The sequence below is a fragment of the Oncorhynchus kisutch genome, linkage group LG9 (genome assembly GCF_002021735.2).
Source record: "Oncorhynchus kisutch isolate 150728-3 linkage group LG9, Okis_V2, whole genome shotgun sequence".
NCBI lineage: Eukaryota > Metazoa > Chordata > Actinopteri > Salmoniformes > Salmonidae > Oncorhynchus > Oncorhynchus kisutch.
Genome location: NC_034182.2, coordinates 39144263 through 39161474, shown reverse-complemented (window position 1 = coordinate 39161474; position 17212 = coordinate 39144263). Strand labels below are relative to the sequence as shown.

Below are 17212 nucleotides of genomic sequence, written 5' to 3'. Positions count from 1 at the left end.
GATTGACTCTCTCTCTCTCTCTCTCTGTATCTCGCTCTCTCTCTCTCTCTGTCTCTCTCTCTCTTTCTCTCTCTCTTTGTCTCTCTCTCTCTCTCTTTCTCTCTCTCTCGCTGTCTCTCTCTCTGTCTCTCTCTCTCTCTCTCTCTCTCTCTCTCTCTCTCTGTCTCTCTCTCTCTCTCTCTCTCTCTCTATCTCTGTATCTCGCTATCTCCCTCTCTCTGTCTCTCTCTCTCTGTGTGTGTCTCTCTCTCTGTCTCTCTCTCTCTCTCTCTCTCTCAGCATCAGTCCTTTTATCCATTCCATCATTTCAGAACCAAATGATTAATTAATGTGTTATTAGATTAGTATAAGGAACAGTTTAGTAATACATTACAGATTGATTTATTGACGTTATGAACAATAATTTCTCACCTCTTTCAGCCATTAGTGATATCACTGTGCCTGTTAAGAAGGCTATATTTGAACATTTATAACAAGTAACCTTTTCTCATCACGATTTAACCTCAAAGCAAATGAACATTGATGCATGATACTATACTCTACACCTATGTCATCAATAGACTCTTACAGCAAATCATACAATCGCAAACATGCATTCATAATTGCGGTGAGTTTCTTCCATCTCTCATATACCAAGGGGTGGGGAAGATCTGCTGATTGCATGTTGTTGAATTTCACCTTCAGGCAGGAAGCAAAAACAGTTTATGAGAGGGGAACAGGTGAAGTTCAAGGATGGATCCTCCAAGCTGCTTTCCGGACACAAATTCCAGGACAGATATGTCATCCTCCGAGATGACAAGCTGCTACTGTACAAAGAGATGAAAGTGAGTGGGGCTGGTGTGTGTGTGTGTGTGTGTGTGTGTGTGTGTGTGTGTGTGTGTGTGTGTGTGTGTGTGTGTTTGCCTGTGCATTTTCATTTGTTTGGCAATTAAATACTGTTTACAGCTCACACAAAATGAGGCGCTTTTCTGCTTTCAATTGTTCTCCTCATTCGCCGAAAGGAAAGCCCCCCCCCCCCCATTTACCTTTTAATTTTGATATTAAAGTAACTGTAAACTGTCTCCATCCTTACACACAGACGCACACACTTCCCACCCCCACACATAGACACACACACACTCACATCAGACAGAGAAGTGTTCCAGTATGTGAATTTCCCCCCCAGCTGCCCGGCTTTATGTTAGAACCAGGACACAGGACTGTACATGGTGTGTATGTGCAGTGGCAATAAGCCTCCCCTGCGGCCCCTCTCTTAGCTCCAGATGTGGTTTGTAAAGGAGTGTGAAGACGAGTTAATAATGGATGGAGGTGGATGGAAGGAGAGATGAAAGGGGGGGGGGGGGGGTGCTTTGAATGAAGGCTGTTCTTTCCTTAATTATTGTAATATCAGGCTGCTTTGCAATGTGGCTTATTACCACCCAAAGAAGATTTAAATTAGCAGTGTAGCGGAAATTTAATTGATATTCTGAGAGGCGTTTCTTTTTTTTGTGTTTGTGTGTGTGTGTGCGGCGATAAGCAAATGTTAAATGTTGGATAGGTTGGTGTCAGGCAGAAGAGTAATGTCTAAGGCCCGGAATTGCCAGGGACCTCACGATACGATAATACTTAGTTGCCGATACGATATGTATTGCTATTCGATACTGTGTTTTTTTTTGCGCGTCGATGTTCATGAAAATATTGCTCACTATACAGTATGTATAGTATATATGTATATATGTATATATGTATAGTATGTATAGTATGTATAGTATGTATAGTATGTATGTATATATGTATAGTATGTATGTATATATGTATAGTATGTATAGTATGTATAGTATGTATAGTATGTATAGTATGTATAGTATGTATGTATATATGTATAGTATGTATGTATATATGTATAGTATGTATAGTATGTATGTATATATGTATAGTATGTATAGTATGTATAGTATGTATAGTATGTATGTATATATGTATAGTATGTATAGTATGTATGTATATATGTATAGTATGTATAGTATGTATAGTATGTATGTATATATGTATAGTATGTATAGTATGTATGTATATATGTATAGTATGTATAGTATGTATAGTATGTATGTATATATGTATATATGTATAGTATGTATAGTATGTATGTCTGCTGCAGAGAGACGAGAGAAGATAACCGACCGCCTCGATTCGGTCTTAAGTAGCAACATTCAACCAACCGACGGTGTGACCCACCACATGGATTTGTTTCCATGTAACAAATCATGAAATTGTTATTTATTACATTGGTTAATAAGTAGACTCAGTGCTAGAAAATGTTATATATCATACACAGCAGTTGAGGAACAAGGAGAAAGTAATTCAGCTTGGAAAGTTGATAAACTTGTAAACCCACTTTGAGAAAATGGGCCTTGAATGTTTTGGTACACCTACTGGAGAGCTCTTCTTTGTCTACATCCATTCGGCATCGTTCACACCCTCTTATTTATGCCTTAGCCCCACCCATCTCTTTAAGGATTAACAAGTGAGGCAATGTAGTGAACACACGCTACATCAAATAAAATCTACTTTTATTTGTCACGTGCATAGGATACAGAAGGTGTAAATGGTACAGTGAAGAGGTTACATGCAACAGTAGCAATATCAAAAACAGAAAGTGTCCAGAAAAAATATTTTATGAGTATTTTATCATTGTTACCCGACACACCTAGCTAAAACGATGGGTCATGTGAAACAAATGCTATAACAACTCCCCAGCCACATCTAGCTAAGTGGATGAGTCATGTGAAACAAATGCTATAACAACTCCCCAGCCACATCTAGCTAAGTGGATGAGTCATGTCAAACAAATGCTATAGCAACTCCCCAGCCACATCTAGCTAAGTGGACGAGTCACTATTGTTTAGACATGTTCACTTGTTCTTGAAATACAATAGATGGCTGTAATCATCCCCAGACACACCTGGCTAACTTAATGGGTGTAATGTAATCATCTGGCGAGGTGGAGTCTTTGTTTAGACATGTAGCTAGCTAGTTAGCTAAACGATGAACTGGCATAATACCAACTCATACAACTACTAAATACAGTGCCTTGCAAAAGTATTCACCCCCTTGGTGTGTTTCCTTTTATGTTGCATTACAACCTGTCATTTAATTAAATTGATTTTTATTTGGATTCCATGAAATGGGCATACACAAAATAGTCCAAATTGGTGAAGTGAAATGAAAAAAATGACTTGTTTTAACAAATTCTACAAATTAAAAAAATTTAAAGTTTTGCATTTATATGTTTTCCCCCCTTTGCTATGAAGCCCCTAAATAAGATCTGGTGCAACCAATTACCTTCAGAAGTCACATCATTAGTTAGATTGCACACAGGTGGACCTTATTTAAGTGTCACATGATCTCAGCATATATACACCTGTTCTGAAAGGCCCCAGAGTCTGCAACACCACTAAGCAAGGGACACCACCAAGCAAGCGGCACTATGAAGAACAGATCAGGGTATTATACAGTTATTAAAAAATATCCAAAACTTTGAACATCCCAGCACCATTAAATCCATTATAAAAAAAATGGAAATCAAATAAAATTGATTTATAAATCCCTTCTTACATCAACTGAAAGAATATGTCACCACAACAAACCTGCCAAGAGAGGGCCGTCCACCAAAACTCACTGACCCGGCTGGGAGCGCATTAATTAGAGAGGCAACAAAGAGACTAGAGAAACCCTGAAGGAGCTGCAAAGCTCCACAGCAGAGATTGGAGTATTTGTCCATAGGACCACTTTAAGCCGTACATTCCACAGAGCTGGGCTTTACAGAAGAGTGGCCAGAAAAAAGCCATTGCTTATTAAAGAAAAAATAAGCAAACACGTTTGGTGTTCGCCAAAAGGCATGTGGGAGACTCCCAAAACATATGTAAGAAGGTACTCTGGTCAGATGAGACTAAAATTTTGTTTTTTGGCAATTAAGGAAAATACTATGTCTGGCGCAAACGCAACACCTCCCATCACCCCAAGAACACCTTCCCCACAGTGAAGCATGGTGGTGGAAACATCATGCTGTGGGGAAGTTTTTCATCGGCAGGGACTGGAAAACTGGTCAGAATTGAAGGAATGATGGATGGCGCTAAATACAGGGAAATTCTTGAGGGAAACCTGTTTCAGTCTTCCAGAGATTTGAGACTGGTGTGGAGGTTAATCTTCCAGCAGGACAATGACCCTAAGCATACTGCTAAAGCAATACTTGAGTGGTTTAAGAGGAATCATATCAAGGTCTTGGAATGGCCTAGTCAAAGCCCAGACCTCAATCCAATTGAGAATCTGTAGTATGACTTAAATATGTCTGTACACCAGCAGAACCCATCCAACTTGAAGGAGCTGGAGCAGTTTCACCTTGAACAATGGGCAGAAATACCAGTGGCTAGATGTGCCAAGCTTATAGAGACATACCCAAGAGACTTGCAGCTGTAATTGCTGCAAAAGGTGGCTCTACAAGGTATTCACTTTGGGGGGGTGAATAGTTATGCACGCTCAAGTTTTCAGTTTTTTTGTCTTATTTCTTGTTTGTTCCACAATAAAAAATATTTTGCATCTTCAAAGTGGTAGACATGTTGTTTAAATGAAATGATACAAACCCCCCAAAAATCTATTTTAATTCCAGGTTGCAACAAAATAGAAAAAATGCCAAGGGAGGTGAATACTTTTGCAAGCCACTATACAAGCATTGTCATAGCTGTAGTATGAATCTGCAGGTAGCTAAAGCTAACAAACTAGGTTCAATGTTAGCTATCTAACATTAGGCTATAACTAGCAATGCAAATGAATTTCAGATTCTCATAATATTAATACAAAGATCATACATGCAACTTTAGCTAGCCAACCAGCAAGCTAACATTTGTTCGCTAACTAGTGTTACGCTTTAACTTGCAATAAAAATTACTTCCCAACAAAATTCGAAAATAATATCTGAAAATGTAGCTAGACTCTCATCCGTATACATGGGTGAATGCGTCACGACAGACTGGAACCATTTAACTCTGTTTTGTTTGTAACTACATCTCGTTTGGCCAGCATTCTGTCAAGTCACTCAGGTTCACATTGCCCATGGTAGCCCATCCCCTTTTCCAACTGATCGATAGTTTTTGTAGTTCTCGATGGCTAACGTCATATCTTTCAAAATCGGCACAGTAAAAAGGACTGTCAACGCATACTGAACAGCTCACATTATAGATAGAAGCAGGCTACATGGTAGACCAATCCAAATTCATCTCCCGGCATGTCCAGCCCATCCATTATCTCTGCCAATCATGGCTAGCGGGAATGTTCCTGCCTTTTTCCATGGCTAAACCAACTAGCAACGTAATTGAACAATGTTATTTGTATTTATGGATGTAATTCAAGTTTGTTATTAAGGCAAATTAAAGTTCACATGTTCCAGAAGGCATTTCTGTTCCAAAAATATGTTTATGTTCAAATCCTGTGAAGTATCTCCTGTGATGTATTGATGTGCAGAGACACGCATTGAGAGAGAGACACACAGAAAGAGAGAGACATAGAGAGAGAAAGACACACACAGAGAGAGAGACACACACAGAGAGAGACACACACACACACACACACACACACACACACACACACACACACACACACACACACACACACACACACACAGAGACACACACACACAGAGAGACACACACAGAGAGAGACACACACAGAGAGAGAGACACACACACACACAGAGACGCACAGGTACAGCTGGTGCAGGTACATCTGACTAGCGCAAGCTAACGATACTTACAATAGCAAAATTAAATTAAATAAAAAATGGTTCATTTGTCTTTATTTATTTATTATCTACTATTGGAGTCAATTATCGCTACTATATCGTCCAAAAATAATATTGCGATATGTAACTATCAATATTTTCCTCCATCCAATTATTCTCTGGTAGTGATTGTTTTTGGAAAGCGTATGTTTGGACTGCCTGTCTTTTTGAGACCCCGACACTTTTGCAAAAAAAATGCTCTTGCTATTTGGATTGCTTGAAACTGCCTACTTCCCTTGTCTGACTGACTTCCTGTTTGTCCAAGAGCACTAAGCCAGAGAGAGAGGTCCCACTGAAGTTAGTCAAGTGTTACCTAGGACTGAAGAAGAAGCTCAAACCACCCACCAGGTAAATATCACTGATACTTATCACATATACCTTATCAAAGTGTAAATAATATATCTAAGTGTTATTAAGAGATTCATCATTATTAATACCGGTATTAATATCTTCGTTACTGTGTTATTTTGTCTCTCATGATGTGAGTTCCTCATCTCCGAAAATATGTAACGCCTTCTCTTTTTGTTCCGAGTGCCTCAACATCAAGGCTATCCAAACCACTCCTAACACCCTCACAATAACACCGTTGATTAAATGTACACTGGACATAAATATAAACGCAACATGTAAAGTGTTTTGTCCCATGTTTCATGAGCTGAAATAAGAAATCCCAGAAAAGTTCCATACTCACAAAAAGCTTATTTCTCTGAAATGTGTTTCTCAAATTTCTTTATATCCCTTTTAGTGAGCATGTATTCTTTGCCAAGATAATCCATCCACCTGACAGGTGTGGCATATCAAGAAGCTGATTAAAAAGCCTGATCATTACACAGTACCAATTTTTGGCCAGCTTCCTCCGAATGGAGAAATATTGCTGCCACTTTATTTTATTTTCCTAATCTTGTATTATTGTAATTTATAACTCATGTCAAGCCAGCTGCATTTTTGTGGGCATAAGAAGGAGAAGAAGGCACAAGCCAACCCAATGTTTCATGTTACCCAATTAAAAAGCCATCCCAATGTTTCATGTTACCCAATTAACATTTCTGATAATTTTTGGGAGGAATGGAGGGAGTCAAAGAGAGACTGGGAGGAATGGAGGGATTCAGAGAGACTGGGAGGAATGGAGGGAGTCAGAGAGACTGGGAGGAATGGAGGAAGAGAGAGAGACAGAGAGAGAGAGAGAGAGACTGGGAGGAATGGAGGGAGTCAGAGAGACAGAGAGAGAGAGAGGCTGGGAGGAATGGAGGGAGTCAAAGAGAGAGAGGCTGGGAGGATTGGAGGGAGTCAAAGAGAAAGAAAGAAAGACAGGATGGAGGGCGTCAAAGAGAGAGAGAGAGGCTGGGAGGAATGGATGGAGTTAACGAGACAGCAAGATAGAGACTGGGAGGATTGGTGTGAGTCAAAGTGAAAGAGAAGGAGGAATGGAGGGAGTTGAAGAGAGAGAGAGAGGCTGGGAGGAATGGAGAGTCGAAGAGACGGAAAGAGACTAAACCACATAATTAAGAACAGGCCGACCTGACAAAGGGCTTGGATGAGGTTGAATGGGCTGTGTTAGCAAGCAGGGGGTTTAGATAGGCTACAAGCTCGGAGGAGGTTGGATGGGTTAGCTAGCAGGGAGTTTAGATAGAATACAGGCTTGGAGGAGGTTGAATGGGCTGGGTTAGCTAGCAGGGAGTTTAGATAGGATTCAGGCTTGGAGGAGGTTGAATGGGCTGGGTTAGCTAGCAGGGAGTTTAGATAGGATTCAGGCTTGGAGGAGGTTGAATGGGCTGGGTTAGCTAGCAGGGGGTTTAGATAGGATACAGGCTTGGAGGAGGTTGAATGGGCTGGGTTAGCTAGCAGGGGGTTTAGATAGGATACAGGCTTGGAGGAGGTTGAATGGGCTGGGTTAGCTAGCAGGGAGTTTAGATAGGATTCAGGCTTGGAGGAGGTTGAATGGGCTGGGTTAGCTAGCAGGGAGTTTAGATAGGATTCAGGCTTGGAGGAGGTTGAATGGGCTGGGTTAGCTAGCAGGGGGTTTTGATAGGATACAGGCTTGGAGGAGGTTGGATGTGTTAGCTAGCAGGGGGTTTAGATAGGATACAGGCTTGGAGGAGGTTGAATGGGCTGGGTTAGCTAGCAGGGAGTTTAGATAGGATTCAGGCTTGGAGGAGGTTGGATGTGTTAGCTAGCAGGGGATTTAGATAGGATACAGGCTTGGAGGAGGTTGGATGTGTTAGCTAGCAGGGGGTTTAGATAGGATACAGGCTTGGAGGAGGTTGAATGGGCTGGGTTAGCTAGCAGGGAGTTTAGATAGGATTCAGGCTTGGAGGAGGTTGAATGGGCTGGGTTAGCTAGCAGGGAGTTTAGATAGGATTCAGGCTTGGAGGAGGTTGAATGGGCTGGGTTAGCTAGCAGGGGGTTTTGATAGGATACAGGCTTGGAGGAGGTTGGATGTGTTAGCTAGCAGGGGGTTTAGATAGGATACAGGCTTGGAGGAGGTTGGATGGGTTAGCTAGCAGGGGGTTTAGATATAATACAGGCTTGGAGGAGGTTGGATGTGTTAGCTAGCAGGGGATTTAGATAGGATACAGGCTTGGAGGAGGTTGGATGGGTTAGCTAGCAGGGAGTTTAGATAGAATACAGGCTTTGTCTCCTCCTCATCTCCTTGGTTTTCTATCTGTTCTATCACTGAACTAACCATGTAGCCACAGACCTGTGTGTGTGTGTGTGGGGGGGGGGGGGGGGTACACCTTGACTCCTAGCATGAGGGCTAAACATAATAATGAACCATGTGTTTGTCTTTATTTGAAAGGACGATTATAAATATATTGATGGTAGTATACTTTTTCCCCTAAGATATTTTCTGATCATCCGAGTTCAGGGGTTTTGCATCGTCTTGTTTCCTTTTGACTTGACGTGCGAGATGCGAAAACAACTTTTCATCAGAGTCACCAGTTTGCAGAAAAAACAACGTTTAAACCATCTTCTCCCTTTTCCTTTAATAGCTGGGGTTTCACCGTCTACACAGACAAACAGCAATGGTGAGTGCTTTTCACTGCTTCTCACTGCTTCTCACTGCTTCTCACTGCTTTTCACTGCTTTTCACTGCTTCTCACTGCTTCTCACTGCTTCTCACTGCTTTTCACTGCTTTTCAATTTCAATAATTCAAAACCTTCACCCTCCTCTTCTGTCGTTTTCATCAAAGTTTGACAGAACAAAAAAATAAGAGATTGAAGAACGTATGATTTCTCCACCAGATTTGATTAATCAGACGTTTTTCACTGTTAAGAATGAGGCCATTATTTTCCCTCAGCCCCACACCAGTGTTAGGGTATTGGACGTTGTATCTCTTCAACCACAGATCCAGGATCAGATCCTAACCTCATATGCATATCCTTTACCTTTAGGCAGTATAGTAAAACTCTGACCCTAGGTCAGTGGTTAAGGGGTAATTGATATGTACTATTGTTTTCTGATCCACAGGCATTTCTGCTGCGAGGGGAAGGAGTCTCAAATAGACTGGGTGACAGACATCATCACGATGAAGGTATTTTCACGGTTCGGGAATCTTCTTAGGAAATAAAGGTTGTGTTCAACATGGTCGACGTTTCACTATGTTCTATCGATTATATAGCATTGACCAATCAGCTTGTTGATATGGTGTAAGGAGAACACGTCTGACATAGAACGATCACTCCTGATGCACGTACTACTGTAAGAGTTTGATCCACGGATGTTGTTTCCTTGTACGGTCTCTCTTCCACCAAGTGTATGAAAACTTAACAATCCTTGAACGAAAGACAATGATACGTATTGAGAATGGTTTGTTGGTCCTCTCCTTTCGCCATTGCTCATTCCCGTGAAAAATTGGTTGATTAACACTCAGGAAAAACTGCATCTTTAAACCAGCGAGATACGATAAATCATATTTACACTCCCATATCATTGTTCATCATTTTCCATTGTAACCTCCCCTAAAAAATGGGGACTAACACGAAATACAATACATAAATAAGGGGAAGTGCTGTGAAGTTTTCGAGGTCACTCAGCGATAACATAAATCACATTATGTGCAACATTCTCAGCCACTGGAATAAGGTCAGGGAGATTGTAGCCATCACATTGGTGAGCAGAACACTACAGTACCTACATCTACAGCAGATATAGCTAAGTGTTGTTTGTGTCAGTGGCTGACAGCACACAGCCGCCATAAATAATGCAAAGAGGAGAGAAGCTACAGATGTTGCAGATGAGCGAGAGAACATCACTCTCCTTTTTCTCATTCAATTGTTGTTGTTGTTTTCTCTCTCTCTCTCTCTCTCTCTCTCTTTCCCTCTCTCGCTCTCTCGCTCTCTCTCTCTTTCTCTCTCTCGCTCTCTCTCTCTCTCGCTGTCTCTCTCTCTCTCTCTCTCGCTGTCTCTCTCTCTCTCACTCTCTCTCTCTCGCTGTCTCTCTCTCTCTCTCGCTGTCTCTCTCTCTCTCTCACTGTCTCTCTCTCTCGCTCTCCCTCTCTCTCGCTGTCTCTCGCTGTCTCTCTCTCTCTCTCTCGCTGTCTCTCTCTCACTTGCTGTCTCTCGCTGTCTCTCTCTCTCTCTCTCTCTCTCTGTCTCTCTTTCGCTCTCGCTCTCGCTCTCTCTCTCTCTCTCTCTCTCTCTCTCTCTCTCTCTCTCTCTCACTCTCTTCTTCAGGGAGAGTTCGGGAGGGTTATTTTCAGTCTCATTTTAGTTTTTTTAAATTAAAAGACAAAAACAAAAGCAAGACTATTTTGTTATTGCCCTATTTGTGCGTTTTCGTCTCGTTGCCGACTCTACAACCATCAACTGTGCTTGTTGTTTGTCACAGGTACTTCATGTAAGACCTAGTCTTTAGCGATTTACTTTAGGTCTGTCAGTAAAAGACAGACCTAAAGTGGAAGGCCATATTTTTGTCTAGAGCGTTTGCTAGAGCGTGAGCAACAGTGACTTTTCCCTACTCTCAGCTCTCAGAGTCAGTCCCTAAACAACTAAATCTATAGCAGGGTATAGCAGGCTAAAAGTAGTAGACTCCTCTCAAAGCTTCTAAGTCTAGGGATTGGCATCTTCCACAGGACTTGTGAGAAGGATAGAAAGAGAGAGAGAATGAGAGAGAGAGAGAGAGAGACAGCGAGAGAGAGAGAGAGAGACAGCGAGAGAGAGAGAGAGAGAGAGAGAGAGAGAGACAGAGAGAGAGAAACAGAGAGAGAGAGAGAGACAGTGAGAGAGAGAGAGAGACAGTGAGAGAGAGAGAGACAGCGAGAGAGAGAGAGAGAGAGAGAGAGAGAGAGAGACAGCGAGAGAGAGACAGCGAGAGAGAGAGAGATAGAGAGAGAGAGAGAGACAGCGAGAGAGAGAGAGAGAGAGAGACAGCGAGAGAGACAGCGAGAGACAGAGAGAGAGAGAGAGAGAGAGAGAGAGAGAGAGAGAAAGAGAATACTTATTCTCACTTTCTTTCCTCTTACCTTTTAGCAGGCATTTGGCTTTCGGAAAGTGTTTCCATAGCAACTGGCAAAGGGAAGTCGAGTTTCTTTTTGTTTTGGGGAGAGATACAAAAGGTCCATGCACACTTTCCAGCACAAATTAAATGAGGAGATGAAAAGAGTTCAAGGGGATCTCAGGTCAACCTGTGACCAGGAAGTGGACAAGTCATTAAAGTTTAGTACGAGCAAGCGCGGTCAGGATTTTTTGTCAGGAACACCGGGTCATCACCCTGCGACTCTCAACTCTCTCCACCCTAACTGGTGGCTCAGTATCGCTGCCTTTAAAAACATACTCAGAGAAAGTTCCAGAGAGACAACGGCAGCAACACTACATGATATTGTTTATAAAGCCAACATTCTCCATAGGTATTGAAGATCATGGACAATTGTTAAATTGTTAGGTGTAGTCATTTTTTTTTTAAATCATAAACTGTTGCGCTTTCTCCAACGTCTCCAAGTGGACTCATACTGAACAAAGAATGTCCATGAATTTGTATTGTCAGAATAATGTCATAGTTTCAAAAATGGTTGCAGAAACCACGTATAAGAAGTGTATCACTATAGACATAGAACAGTGTATTGACTAATGAGTGTCTGTGTCGTCAGCATGGAGGAGACCTCTGGTCAAAGAGCAGAGATCACAGCAAACCTGCAGTTCATAAAAGCATGTCAGCAGCCCAGCAGAGTTCACAGAACACACAGAACAGAACACAGAACACACAGAACAGAACACAGAACACAGAACACAAAACCAGCAAAAACGTAAGTCCTCTCTCCACCATGAATTCAGTCCTACGCATAATTTAGTCAGGAAGTGAATCAAGCCAATACACTTGACTTGGTTGTTGATCACCCATCCTTTAGCTCTAATAATAGTTGTGTAAGCTGAACTCTTACAGAGCTTTTCATATCATGAGACAGTAGATTACTTTATTTACAGTGCCTTCTGAAATTATTCAGACCCCTTGACTTTTTCCACATTTTGTTACATTACAGCCTTGTTCTAAAATGGATTATAGAAAAAAATATCCTCAGCAATCTAGACATAATACACCATAATGACATCACAATACACCATAATGACATCACAATACACCATAATGACATCACAATACACCATAATGACATCACAATACCCCATAATGACATCACAATACCCCATAATGACATCACAATACACCATAATGACATCACAATACACCATAATGACATCACAATACCCCATAATGACATCACAATACACCATAATGACATCACAATACACCATAATGACATCACAATACACCATAATGACATCACAATACACCATAATGACATCACAATACCCCATAATGACATCACAATACACCATAATGACATCACAATACACCATAATGACATCACAATACCCCATAATGACATCACAATACACCATAATGACATCACAATACCCCATAATGACATCACAATATCCCATAATGACAAAGCGAAAACAGTTTTTTTGATATTTTTTGCACATTTGTTTGAAATAAAAAACAGAAATAGCTTATTTACATAAGTATTCAGATCCTTTGCTATGATACTTGAAATTAAGCTCAGGTGCATCCTGTTTCCATTGATTATCCTCAAGAACACAGTGGCCTCCATCATTCTTAAATGGAAGAAGTTTGGAACCTCCAAGACTCTTCCTAGAGCTGGCCTCCCGGCTAAACTGAGAAATCAGGGGAGAAGGGCCTTGGTCAGGGAGAAGACCGTTACCCCAATGGTCACTCTGACAAAGCTCTAGAGTTCCTCTGTTGAGATGAGAGAAGCTTCCAGAAGGAAAACCATCCCTGCACTCCACCAATCAGGCCTTTATGGTCGAGTGTCCAGACAGAAGCCACTCCTCAGTAAAAGACACATGACAGCCCGCTTGGAGTTTGCCAAAAGGCACCTAAAGACTCTCAGACCACGAGGAACAAGAGTCTCTGGTTTGATGAAACCAAGATTGAACTCTTTGGCTTGAATGCCAAGTGTCACGTCTGGAGGACACTTGAACCATCCCTACAGTGAAGCATGGTGGTGGCAGCATCATGCTGTGGGTCATGTTTTTCAGCGGCAGGGGCTGGGAGACTAATTAGGATGGAGGCAAAGATGAATGGAGCAAAGTACAGAGAGATCCTTGATTAAAATCTGCTCCAGAGTGCTCAGGACCTCAGACTGGGGCAAATGTTCACCTTCCAACAGGACAACCTAAGCACACAGCCAAGACAAAGCAGCAGTGGCTTCTGGACAAGTCTCTGAATGTCCTTGAGTGGCCCAGCCAGAGCCCGGACTTGAACACGATCTAACATTCCTGGAGAGACGTGAAAATAGCTGTGCAGCAACGCTCCCCATCCAACCTGACAGAGATTGAGCGGATCTGTAGAGAAGAATGCGTGAAACTCCCCAAATACAGGTGTTGCCAAGCTTGTAGCGTCATACCCAAGAAGACTCAAGGCTGTAATGACTGTCAAATGTGCTTCAAGTACTGAGTAAAGGGTCTGAATACTTACAGTATGTAAATGTAATATTTCAGTTGTATTACATTTTTTTGCTAAAAACCAGTTTTATCCTTTGTCATTATGGGGTATTGTGATGTCATTATGGGGTATTGTGATGTCATTATGGGGTATTGTGATGTCATTATGGGGTATTGTGTGTAGATTGATGAGGGGGAAAATATATAATACATGTTATAATAAGAAATAAATTATAACAATAATAAAAATCAAGGGGTCTGAAATCTTTCCGAAGGTATATTCAAGAAATTAACCCTTTCTCTACCTCTCCCTTTCGTAGCCCTCATGCAGAAAGCTGTCCCTAAACGTCGGCACACCTCCCAGTGAAGATGAGAAAACAAGGAATAGCGAAGATTGTGGCAGTCTCCAGCACAAAACAGCCATAGTGGCTAATTGCTTGAAGCAGAAGGACCGACTCGTGTCCCCCGGGACTGGTCAGAGAAATGTTTCAGCGGGGGTGATCCAGCCCCAGCGATGTCCCTCTCCACACCCAGAGCCCCAAGCCCCTAATAGTGGCGTCAAGAACCCAAACAGGAGGCCCGTTCTGATGGGAGAGGGGGGTCTAATGCCCCCCAACCTCCTCAACGAACTTAACTCTGTGCTGAATAAGACTGGCCGAAGCGCCAAGGAGGAGAAGAGCTGATGGAGAGATTGAGGAGCACAGAGAAAAGAAAAAGATGAAAATGTAAAGTGAGGCTGAGAAAAAGAAAGTGCAAGAAAGAAAGGGAATGGAAGATGATTAGAATGAAAAACAGAGCGACATGGAGACAGGAGACAGACTGAGTGAGACAGAAAGACTGAGTGAGACAGAAAGACTGAGTGAGACAGAAAGACTGAGTGAGACAGAAAGACTGAGCGAGACAGAAAGACTGAGCGAGACAGAAAGACTGAGCGAGACAGAAAGACTGAGTGAGACAGAAAGACTGAGTGAGACAGAAAGACTGAGTGAGACAGAAAGACTAAATGAGACAGAAAGACTGAGCGAGACAGCAAGACTGAGTGAGACAGAAAGACTGAGCGAGACAGAAAGACTGAGTGAGACAGAAAGACTGAGTGAGACAGAAAGACTAAATGAGACAGAAAGACTGAGTGAGACAGAAAGACTGAGTGAGACAGAAAGACTGAGTGAGACAGAAAGACTGAGTGAGACAAAGACTGAGTGAGACAGAAAGACTGAGTGAGACAGAAAGACTAAATGAGACAGAAAGACTGAGCGAGACAAAAATACTAAATTAGACAGAAAGACTGAGAAAGACTGAGTGAGACAGAAAGACTGAGTGAGACAGAAAGACTGAGCGAGACAGAAAGACTGAGCGAGACAGAAAGACTGAGTGAGACAGAAAGACTGAGTGAGTCAGAAAGACTGAGTGAGACAGAAAGACTGAGTGAGACAGAAAGACTGAGTGAGACAGAAAGACTAAATGAGACAGAAAGACTGAGTGAGACAGAAAGACTGAGTGAGGCAGAACGACTGAGTGAGACAGAAAGACTGAGCGAGACAGAAAGACTGAGTGAGACAGAAAGACTGAGTGAGACAGAAAGACTAAATGAGACAGAAATACTGAGTGAGACAGAAAGACTAAATGACACAAAAAGACTGAGTGAGACAGAAAGACTGAGTGAGACAGAAAGACCAAATGAGACAGAAAGACTGAGCGAGACAAAGACTGAGCGAGACAGAAAGACTGAGCGAGACAAAGACCAAATGAGACTGAAAGACCAAATGAGACAGAAAGACTGAGCGAGACAGTAAGACTGAGCGAGACAGAAAGACTGAATGAGACAGAAAGACTGAGCGAGACAAAGACTGAATGAGACAGAAAGACTAAATGAGACAGAAAGACTGAGCGAGACAAAGACTGAATGAGACAGAAAGACTGAATGAGACAGAAAGACTAAATGAGACAGAAAGACTAAATGAGACAGAAAGACTGAATGAGACAGAAAGACTGAATGAGACAGAAAGACTAAATGAGACAGAAAGACCAAATGAGACAGAAAGACTAAATGAGACAGAAAGACTAAATGAGACAGAAAGACTGAGCGAGAGTGAAAGAGAGACAAAGGGAGAAACTTTAAGAAAATTAAAAAACGTGAATAAACAAGTTGTCATTCTCTTCAAGAGGGACACTTGGACCTGTTTTCCAGGAGGGAAATTAGAGTTTGGAGTGGGAAACCGGTCCAAGTGCTGTTGATGGACATATCATGGGAACCTCCAAGCCGACCAACACACTAACACAGTCATTTATAACAGTACTCAAGCCTGTCCAGATACATTTCTACACCGTTACCTATGCTATACCAAATTAATTATAGTATCAAATTCTATAACATTTTTGGCTTTCGTTAAAATTCAGTATTGATATGATATGATTAATATTGATTGACAAGGAATATCTTCTCCAAAGGAATGTACTGTATCTATTCTGTTATTGCATTAAACATTTTATTTCCTGGTGACATACTACATACTACATGCTACATATTACATGCTACGTGCTACATACTACATGCTACATACTACATGCTACATACTACATGCTACATGCTACATACTACATGCTACATACTACATACTATGTGCTACATACTACATGCTACATACTACATGCTACATACTACATACTACATGCTACATACTACGTGCTACATACTACATGCTACATACTACATGCGACATACTATGTGCTACATACTACATGCTACATACTACATGCTACATACTACATGCTACATATTACATACTACATACTACGTGCTACATACTACATGCTACATGCTACATACTACGTGCTACATACTACATGCTACATACTACATGCTACATACTACATGCTACATATTACATGCTACATACTACGTGCTACATACTACATGCTACATACTACATACTACGTGCTACATACTACATGCTACATGCTACATACCTCATGCTACATACTACGTGCTATATACTACATGCTACATACTACATACTACATGCTACATACTACGTGCTACATACTACATGCTACATATTACATGCTACATACTACATACTACGTGCTACATACTACATACTACATGCTACATACTACATGCTACATATTACATGCTACATACTACGTGCTACATACTACATGCTACATGCTACATACTACATACTACATGCTACATACTAGATGCTACATATTACATGCTACATGCTACATACTACATACTACGTGCTACATACTACATGCTACATACTACATACTACGTGCTACATACTACATACTACATGCTACATACTTCATGCTACATATTACATGCTACATGCTACATATTACATGCTACATGCTACATATTACATGCTACATGCTACATACTACATACTACGTGCTACATACTACATGCTACATACTACGTGCTACATGCTACAT

The 17212-nt window shown here is 41.4% G+C and overlaps 1 protein-coding gene across 1 annotated transcript in view; it reads left to right on the top strand.

Moving 5' to 3' along the window:
* arap2 (ArfGAP with RhoGAP domain, ankyrin repeat and PH domain 2) overlaps positions 1–17212 on the top strand; it is a 260125-nt gene that overhangs the window by 241988 nt on the left and 925 nt on the right. The window contains exons 28-33 of the mRNA XM_031831383.1: positions 685–824; positions 6078–6160; positions 8803–8838; positions 9282–9345; positions 11899–12054; positions 14092–17212. The exon at positions 14092–17212 is cut by the window's right edge and continues 925 nt beyond it. Of these exons, the coding sequence (XP_031687243.1) occupies positions 685–824; positions 6078–6160; positions 8803–8838; positions 9282–9345; positions 11899–12054; positions 14092–14454 (842 nt within the window). The 3' untranslated portion in view covers positions 14455–17212. The remainder of the gene's footprint in view (positions 1–684; positions 825–6077; positions 6161–8802; positions 8839–9281; positions 9346–11898; positions 12055–14091) is intronic.